At 38.4% G+C, this 10,249-nt stretch overlaps 1 protein-coding gene across 1 annotated transcript; it reads right to left on the bottom strand.

Moving 5' to 3' along the window:
• Window positions 1–1,214: 1,214 nt before the first annotated feature.
• On the bottom strand, window positions 1,215–6,431 carry LOC128381773 (uncharacterized). Its single transcript, XM_053341813.1, has 6 exons — window positions 6,333–6,431; window positions 4,166–4,259; window positions 3,286–3,373; window positions 2,825–2,978; window positions 1,837–2,003; window positions 1,215–1,731 (listed from the first exon to the last, which is right to left on the bottom strand). The coding sequence occupies exons 1-6, from the start codon at window positions 6,403–6,405 to the stop codon at window positions 1,312–1,314; spliced, it is 996 nt and encodes a 331-aa protein (XP_053197788.1). The 5' UTR covers window positions 6,406–6,431; the 3' UTR covers window positions 1,215–1,311.
• Between the last annotated feature and the right edge of the window lie 3,818 nt (window positions 6,432–10,249).

A 10,249-nucleotide genomic window follows, 5' to 3' on the forward strand; every position in this document is an offset into this window, starting at 1 on the left:
CACTACTTCCACTGATCACTACAGTGATCTGGGAAACTGTCCAGCAGAAACTTGCTGGATGACTTTGTTACAGCAGTCACCAACCACAGGGATTATCCCAGAACTTCTTAATCACAGACAGAGGTCTTTGCTGAGCCTTGGTCTTCGGGATCAGGTATTGTATAAATAACTTGAATGCTGATCCAATGAATGGCCTTTTGGAACCTATATGAGACACTAATAGTCCATGTTCTGGCTCTGATGGGATTGGGGTAAAGGCTGCAAGTCCAACGTTCAAGTGTGGCAAGAGTTTCAGATCAGCTTCGGAGCTGAAAATACATGTTCACTATCACACTTGAGAAAGACCATTCAGGTGTCAAGAATGTGGCAAGGGCTTTGTTCTGTCTTCTTACCTTACTGCACACATGAGGATGAATACGAGGGTAAACCTCTATAAATGTCTGACTTGTGACTAATGTTTCAAGAGTGCAGGGATTTTGAAGAGACACCAGATGACCCATACAGGAGAGAAACCCCATAAATGTTCAGCATGTGAAATGGTCTTCAGTTGACCAGAGCTAGTAAAAGCTCATATGAGGACATGTCATTAAATTTGTATGAGTATTCATTAAAACGTGTATGTTTTCTTTAATTATTAAATAGATAATCTTTAACAGGAGTAATAAAATGTGTTATTAAGCTGTCATTTGCCAATTTATGATCCTGTCACTATTGGGTTTTTTTTTAAGGGGGGTTACTGCATTAAAAAAGTAGTGTGCATTAGTGGTATTACTCTTAACACAGGTGTTTCATAACAGACAGTCCATGTCTGTTGTTTCCATTCTCAACATTCTCAGCAACTCCAAAGCTAACTGATTAGATCTTATTTGTTTTGGTTGCCAGGCATCGACTCCAGCTAAGACATAAGCCCAGTACATAACCTGTAAAACCAGTGTTATTACCTCATTTCCAGTCTTTATGCTAATCCACCTGAAACTTGGCTCCAGTTTTATACTTATTGCACATCAGAATGGTATCAATCATCTCAAATCAGACAAGTAAGCCCATTTCCCAAACATATTTTTAAGGCCACTATTTTCAAATGCTGCCAATGGTTCATGGCTACTGATTTTATATCTTTTATGGAATGTTTAGTTTTGCCATGAATGGACACTAAATGGTCATAGACACACCCAGGATTATGTGATCACCATGAACAAGAACAAGATTTGATCAAAAAAGTTGTGTGTTTATTTATATGTACCATTTTTAACTGGCTAGAACTAATACAAAACGTTGATATCACAGTCTTACTGTTATACATGTAGAAAGTTAAGGCAAGACTACAGTTATGGAGTGAGATTCTTCCCTTGGGGAGGTGGGCAGCGGCTGGTATAGCAATGTATCTGTCTGCTCACAATCCAGAGCATCGTACAGCACGGTCATGATCTGTCTCTTCACACTGTTCCTCAGTACAGAGCTTCGTATTCTCTTCAGTTCCATGGCGACAGTGACGCCAAACGAGTCTTCGCAGTCCAGCTCTGGTTCTTTGTTCGTCTCCTTAATAATATCCAACATGTGCAACCAGACGAGTTTCTGTGTGTCCGCATCAAATTTGTTTTTGGTTTTGGCACGTTTTTTTGGAGGAGGTGAAACGGAGGAGGTCTCTGTGTGTGACGGTGACTCCTCTCCATCACGGTCCTGGGACGGCAGTCTGCTCTCTGTCTCACTGCCTTTTAGCAAGTCATCAAGCTGGAACAGATTATGTGTACATTCTTTGATAGTGTAGACACATACACACAACATATTCCAGTCAATATGATTCACAAAACAGTAATCAGTTAACAAAACACTCACGTTGTTTTCAATAGAACATTGGTTGATATGCTCTTCTAGCAATTTGCAGGACTTCTCGATCATCCTCTGTCTTGCCATGGGTCCTTTCTTCTTCCCAGCATCCTGTACTGTCAACAGACTGGAATACTGAGCTTGTACTGAGCTGGTCAGCATCTGAAGATCTTCACCTGCCAGCCACAGAAAAATACTCATGAAAGAAAGAAAAGGAAGACCATCACTAAATAATCAAAGACAGACATTACGGCAACTACAACTTCCGTGCCACTTCATTCACTCAACAAGACATGCTGGGTGATTCTTTATCAATATCAGAACAAGGGGTGGACTTTATTAACACTGAAACAACATTATCCTCCTTTTCCACCTCTACATATCTATCTATTTATTCATTCATTATATTCACTAAAATGTCAGTCAGGCAACAGTAAATACTAAGAACATGATGAATCTGTGTAGGTGGACATGACAGTCAATCATTTGTAGATACAACGGAAACATGGACATATGCCAAAGTCTCTCTTTTTGTTACTATACTTCCACCACAGCTTAACAGGACACACTGTCTGAAGAAAAACAAAGAGGGAATTTGATGCTAAAAAGGCAGTAAATGTGTCAGATATCACTTGATATGACTAACTCACACTGATGAAGCTCAATAGAAGCTGATCAGAGACTTTTAAATGATTGTGTGGACACACTGTGGATTTAGTCCTCATCACTTCCATTGAAAGCACATTAGAAGGAGATCTTTTAATAGTCAGTATGAACAGGAGAAATGATTACAGAGAGGAATATTTCACTGCTGATTTAAAACACACTTGAAAAACTGTGAACCAGTTAGGCCTATGAGCATGATATGTGACCTCACGACTAGTTTTGAAGCCAATCTTTGTCCAATATTCAACATTTAACAACTCTAACTTCTCATTTATGTCCTCTCATTCCAGCTCATATTCCTCTGACACACGTTACCAACATACTAACGTACTTTTGATTGGTGCCATGGCTGATAAGATGAAGCTTGCTGGTGTTACAGATGATTTTTGCTCTAACATCTCTTCCATGGCATGATACCACTTCCAGTTTACAAAAGTGGCCTCTCCTCCCTCGGTTTTCACACCAGTGCGAGATGCCTTCACCTCCTACAAAAAACACACACACAAATGTCCTCTGATAGTCATTATTAAACTACATGTTTCACCACTAGTCATATACTGTATGATATATACTATTAGTGAAAACCAAGTAAAACAAATGAAAAAATAAACATCATGGACTACACTGTTACTCTCTTACTACTACATTGCAGATATTACCCAGTACTGACTTTGCCTGATTATTTGGAAGCAACCATCATCATCATCATCATCATCATCATCATCATCATCATCATCATCATGCTTATTTTGTGCTAAACAACACTGTAGCTCTTTTGAGACTTTAACTCACCTTGTATTTTTGTTTCAGATTCTCCCATTTCTTTTTGGTCCACCCAGGCTTGACCTTACCTTCCAGCCCGTGCTCCTTGATGAACATCCTATACAAGCATAACTTTGGTCAAACAAGGCATGAGCACTTCTATAAACATGTGACACTTACTAAACATGATGGTCGATGCAATGATCCCTTATAGACAAAACTAACTCTCCACTATCCACACTGGTTTTTACGTTTGCACTATCTCCATCTTCTTCCTGTAGTGACTTTTCCCCTCCCTGATCCTTCTCCTCAGCTCCATCTCTACAGCCATCAGCTTCTCTTTATTTCCTGATCGAAGGACTCAAAAGTAGTCAGTGATGCAGTTTGTGAGGCTGTCCATGTCCTTCCCGTGAGGATCACAGAGTTTCTTCCACACCGTTGTATCGAAACAGCCCTTCAAAGCCTCATCTGCATCTTTGGACCATTTCTACACAGTGTGGGTAACAGCTGGTACAAGAGGTGTGTACACAAGGCAGGAGGTGAACCAGGTTGTGGTCTGATCTTCCCAGGGGAGGGAGGGGTGATGAATTACATGACAATATTTGATTGTCTCTGGTGTGGCATGTCACATACTAGATGAATGTGGGCAGTGTGGAGGAAGTTAAGTACTGTACTAGAGTTAACTTATAGCTCATTTCCATCTGCAGTCCTCTCAGTAGGTCAATATTAAAACATATAACAGCACAATAACAAACAGTACACAGTGACAAACACACAGAACACATAGAAAACACAAAGCTACACACAATAGCACATCACATACAACTGAGTCTCAGTGCTTTTGTAACAACTGAACTTATAATGACCTGTGCATGTGAAAATTACAAAGCTTAAAATGTAGTTGTCTTACTCAAAGCCTGTCATGGCAGCATTGCGTTTGCCGGTAAACCTGCAGTCGTTCGTAGCCCGCCATTTAATGAGGCGCTCTGTGTCTGCATCAGTCCCTTGATGACAAAAACAACAACAATGTATGGTGTTATTAATCATTCTTATTCATCACATCACATTTACATGTTACAGTTATAACCTTGGTATTATTAGCCAACCTCTATGATAACTTACAAGCTGATATCTCTGGATATCTGCAATAGAATTCTTACCAGGAAAAAGTCCTATTTTCAGATACTTTCAATACAATTATAATAATAAAGTCATATCTAGGCATGGGATGATAACCGTGTTTAAGGTATACCGCGATTTGAAAAAGCCACGATAACCAAAACCGCCAAATTTTCTGTCATATCGTTCCTAAGGTATGAGCTGTTTATTGTCTGGTCAAAGACAGGAAGTGCTGGTCAGAAATCCCTCAGGTGGTTCAGCTGCAGCGTAGAGTATCACGACCCCTCACACTGTCATTACAGTGTATATTCAGGTTATATTAACATGTCTGTCTTTATTTTTCTTTCTTTTAGGAACATTTTAGAGCTGTAATCACAATACTGCCATACCGTGAAACCGTGATATTTTTTCTTTTGGTTATCATACCGCCAGAATCTCATACCGGCCCATGCCTAGTCACATTTTAACAGTCCTAAATTGGAGAAGGAGGTTGCACTTCAACAAAGTGATTCTCAGCAGAGTGCTAATCCCCAAGATCCAGTGAGCATGTTCCAAAAATATGAAAAGGTAGCATATCTCGAATTTCCTAGTCAAGGAGCACCAAGTACTAATATTTCACTTCTTTATTTGGCTCTTTATTTTACACAGTTACTTGGGAACTAATCATTTTTCATATCACAAGTATATCAACTATCTGGTACTGGTCATCCTTGATTCAATACTAAGAGCATGCCCTAGATGGAAATAAACAGAAATATCGATCAGAAACTATTTAATTTAAAAAGCAGTTTGAAATGAATCATGAACTCATCATTTCTCTGGGCCAGTTTCATTACTTTTCCAGTCAATCACAGAATAGTAATTATGCTTCAGCACAATGTTTCTAATAGTTTGGTTTGTCAAACGTAGGCTAGACCACGGAGATGTGACAACATGAAATCACAAGTCGGTTTACGAATTATTAGGTCTGGGTATCATTTAAAAAATTACAATACCAGTACCAATCCAAGTATCCTTAAAGTGACACCAATACCAATTGAGTACAGTCGATACCCATCATGTGAATAGAAGCATTACATTTCCTAAAATGCACCACTCCTCCACATCTAAATGATTTGACTTTTGATTTTTTTTAAATTTTATTATTAATACTTATTAACTAAAGATGCCTTGTGTTGATTGGCTGTGAGCAAGTCCATACAAATAATCATATTTTTCTAGCTTTGGATGCAAAAAGGATCGATTGCTGATATCAGAGACGTTTCAATACTACTTGGTAGGTAAAGGTTAAAGGTATTAAGTACCCTAACCCTAACCCTGATACCCTGCCCTACAGATGACAAACTCCCAAAACTGAATTTTAGTAACATTCCTACAAAACCTACAACAGATTTTACAACCTGATATAAAATCTCTGCGATTCCTGCTGCATTCTGGGATACTTGGCTGTCTTGCTTTGTATACTTAACCCTTACATACTGTTCATATTCTGGCTCATTAATCTGTCTCTACACCAATTCACATTCATAAACTCACCATCAGTCATTAATAAATGTTTAATGATGATGATTAATCCTTCTATTTGATTAAAAATACATTCACAATCATTATTTTATAGAATATGATGAATACAGCAACATGTTTGAATACTGATTTTTTCTTTTTTTTGTATATTTGCAGAAAAGAAATGTGTATCAGCTGCACAAAAGTTTTAAAAAAGCTGTTTTTGTCTTCCCTTTTGTTTTTCTTGTCTATAGTATATATATTTCTAGGCTATCTGCACTTCTTTATGTGAACATCTGTACAAGTTAAAAGCTCATTCATTTCATGAGTGTATGAAGAGAACATTGAGTAGGCAGAGCGTAGTACGTACTTATTGAGTATGTAGTATGTTAGTATGCTATGTCACGCGCAGGTTAATATGCACATACATGCACTATCACAGTTTGGTTACTCACATTTGTACCCAAGCTCTTGCTGGCCGTCTGCCTCACAGTCCGCCATTGCGCAGTGTGAAGACCCGCAATGCATTTTGGGGTCGTTTAGTATGTCCAGCAAGCTCGTGCAATGGCTCGCGCCCGTGCATGCATATGCCGCATGCGCAGCAGCTCGCGTACACAAACTCCGCACGTATTACATACTCAATGTGACGTTGGAGTATGAGTAGTACGTTAGTATGCGATTCCAACAGAGATAGAGAAGTGTTTTAAGAGTTAAAGTTTTTTTTCCAAAACTTTATTAACAATGAAGAGTAACAGGCTAATAACAATTGCCCAAATACTGTAGAACCATTAAAATCTCATTTGTATCCAGAGGAGTCCAGAGTCCTGTTACTGTGAGTATTTAAGAGAATGTACTTTTAAAAAGTACTTCCTTTAACCCTTTATTAGGCAAATAATTATATTTGGTAACTTCTGTAAATATCCTTCCTTCCTTCCTTCCTTTCCTTCCTCCCTGCCTTCTTTCTTCCTTTCCTCTTTTCCTTTCTCCCTCCCTCATTCCTTATTTCCTCCGTCCTTCCTTCCTTTCCTTCCTTCCATCTGTCCTTCCTCCCTCCCTCCTTCTCTCCTCCCTTCTTTCTTTCCTTCCTCCGTCCTTCCTTCCTTCCTTTCCTTACTTCCATCTGTTCTTCCTCCCTCCCTCCTTCTCTCCTCCCTTCCTTCTTTCTCCCCTTCCTCCCTCCCTCCTTCTCTCTTTCTTTCCTCCCCCCTACCTACCTTCCTTCCTTCCTTTCCTTCCTCCCTCCGTCCTTCCCTTCCTTCCTTCCTTCCTTTCAATTAGTGTCCTATAAAGGGTTAACATATTGTAAGTCTTTGTAGCTTTTTTGTTCCTCACATAGGCTATTGGGTGAAAGTGCCATACTGTGAAGGCAGGTTCACAGCAGGGTTATTATAGTTTACTAACACTAAAACTAGCAGTGAAATAAAATCAGTGAAATCATTTAGTTAACTGAAATTACTAAAGAAAAGAGAGTAAACGAACTAAAACTAAAATGAATTGCAGCTTAGGTTTGGAGTCATTTTGACTGTATTGTGTTCAGTTTGACTTGTTAAAATAATGGGCTAGTACCAGTAGGGAGACAAACACAGCTCATTTGACCTCAGTGTCTTCTTCTACTAATCAAGGCTTTCCTCCTAATACCTGAAACGCTAAAACTGCAACTAAAACTAAATCAAAGCTAGTCAATTCCTCAAAAAGAAAAACTAAACTAAAACTACGTAATCACTTGTTCAACTAACTGAAACTAAACTGAAATAAAAAAGCCTGGTTTGGAGGTTGACCATTTCAATTTAGGGATGTAGAATTGACCAAGAATGATCAGAAGTTAAATGAAATAGTTCATATTACCCACTGAACACAACATATCACATCAAATAGATGAATCTGTACATTAGTAGCTTTGTAATAAGGTCCCTCCCTCATTCCTCTGCTGGTGTGTATCAGGTTGTGTTATTGCACTGCTGCTTCCAGCTGTAATAAATGAACAGCAGTTATCTGAGTGTATTACCTTCAGCTGTGTCTATATAGGCTACTGTATTCCACTCTGCTGTCTCTATATTTCTTGCTTCCAGGTGACTTTCACAGTTAAGAAAAATAAAGTATAAGAAAAGCATTATTATTATGTTATCACAGACCTTATACCACTTTATTGTACTGTATATAAACTGATTAGACTGTTCTGTGGCATTCCTTTCCAAGTACAGGTGCTGAATTGTGATGATTGTGTTTTCACGTTTAGGTTTATTCTTTATAGTTGACCTTGTGAATAAAATGTATTCTGCTCATGGTTTGCTGTTGTGTGGTTTTCAGGAGGGAATATTGAGCGGGAAGAACCTCAGGATGAACAAGTGCATGAAAGCAAACCGAGCTGTGAAAAGAAATCTGTGAATAATACTCAGGAAATATGCCGTCTGAAGTTCCTCCAAACCCAAATATAAACTTTTTTAGCGGTGTTGGAATGTGCCGCCCAGAATTCCATTATTAAAAAAAATCTTCAAAAGAAAACGTTCAGAGGTTTAACGGTAAAGCTTCCAGATATATTGTGTCTCTGAGGAGCCTTTTCTCAAAACCAAACGTCTTCAAACGTGTCCTTCAGAAAATGTTGTTTAGCAGGATAAGGAAGTATAGATATAGTCTGCAAAGGTGAAATGGCTGAAAAACATCACATATTACAGCTCAGTTTCTCACTACGTTTCTGAGATTTAAGTGATTGAATTAGTATTGTTATGCTAATGAGGCTGTGAAAAACTTTTAAAATTATTCAAATTTTTTTTTTATCTCATGGCTTCTTGAAGTTCACACTCAGGGAAATGACTGAATAAAATGAACACGGTAAATACTGTCTCATAATTTATAGTGATTTATTTCTTCTATTTTGAAAACATGTTGAGATTGACTACAAATAGACTTATAGACTACAAATAGCTTCACATTATGGAAGGGTTACCAAAATGGTCAAGTCATTAAAAAACGCACTCAATTAGCTAAACATTATCCTGGAGTAAATAAAGAAGATTAGGAAATTCTAATCTAGATGAAAGGTTCTTGAAAAATTGCATCCAGAAGATTGTGGATTGAGTTTTTTCTCTTAATGTACAGAGAAATGTGTTATTCATTTGTCCACTAAACCAGTGGTTCTTAAAGTTTTTCACGTCAAAGTGACTGACACAAATTATATCACGGACCCCTATCTGATAGGATTTTTGTTTTTAGATGTTTTATCACAGAATGTGTATGATCAAAATATCCATACATTCTTTCATTGTGTTACTTGTGGATGGAAATAAAAATTAATAATTCGTATTTTTTCTGAGGAACCCCCTCAAGCATCCCTTGAGAACCACTTTGAGAACCACTGCTCCAATACATAAAAACCCTACCACTGATATAAAGAGATTGTGCCAGATTAAGCCAGTACCCGCATCTGTCCACCAGATGTCGCCACCATACAACCATAATGAGTCCGCGGCCTCAACATCTCCAGGGGGTTCTTGATGGGGCCCCTTGGGGTCTCAGCCAGGGAACCAGAAACAATTACGTTTTCCTCATAATGATGGCTTCAAGTGGCTAAATTACAAAAGACAAGAAAACAATTATGTCTTACTGCAGTTACCCATGTAGAGTTCAGACAGGTGAGTCAAATTCCATTAACAGTAAAAGCTTTACAACAGTCGCTGGAGGTACATTCAACTAAAAGAGCATGTATATGAATGCATTGATTCAATATATTTATTAATGACTGTGTCTTGGGATTATTGAAGTTGTGTTATTAAGGAGGATCCCGGTCACACACGAATATAGCATTTAACTTTGTAAAGTTAGTCGCAGTTAAGAAGGATAACAGGTGCTTTAAAAACACTAGTTATGTAATTATGCCTTCAAAATAAAAACACAAATAAGTGGCGACCGGAGCTACGAAAAGCTTTTAACAGTGAATTGACATGTATGCACAAAATGAGTTTAGAATGAGTGGTCAATCTTATTATGAACTGCTCAAGAGACAGATTTGAAAGCAACACCATAGATGCTTGTGGTGCGTTTATCAATTAAACCTTTACTTTTAAAGGTCATACCGGAAGTGATACGTATCTCTTACATTAACTTGACGCTGCCGCCTCCGTCTCCTGCCGTCCAGCGCGCCTCCCTCAGTAACTCTACAGTGCATCAGTGTGTCACCACCTACCTGCACCGTCCACAACAGGTGAGAGCAGCCCTCTCTTTATAAAGTAGTTCATTCACAAAAAGCTGACTGAAAACTAATCATTTTATACACAAAAATGTCGCGTTTTAAACGGTAAAGTGCGTGTTCGGAGGGTTTCGTTTAACCTGGAGTCAACGGAGTCAGTAACACCTTTGACAGTAGAGACAGTTAACG

The sequence above is a fragment of the Scomber japonicus genome, chromosome 20, assembly GCF_027409825.1.
Source record: "Scomber japonicus isolate fScoJap1 chromosome 20, fScoJap1.pri, whole genome shotgun sequence".
In the NCBI taxonomy this organism is placed as follows: Eukaryota; Metazoa; Chordata; class Actinopteri; order Scombriformes; family Scombridae; genus Scomber; species Scomber japonicus.

Coding starts and splice junctions, on each gene's coding strand:
- LOC128381773 (XM_053341813.1), bottom strand. CDS start 6,405: ATGCATTGCGGGTCTTCACACTGCGCAATGGCGGACTGTGAGGCAGAC. Junction 4,260..6,332: donor GCAAGAGCTTGGGTACAAAT/GTGAGTAACCAA, acceptor TTTGTCATCAAG/GGACTGATGCAGACACAGAG. Junction 2,979..3,285: donor ATCTGAAACAAAAATACAAG/GTGAGTTAAAGT, acceptor TGTTTTTTGTAG/GAGGTGAAGGCATCTCGCAC.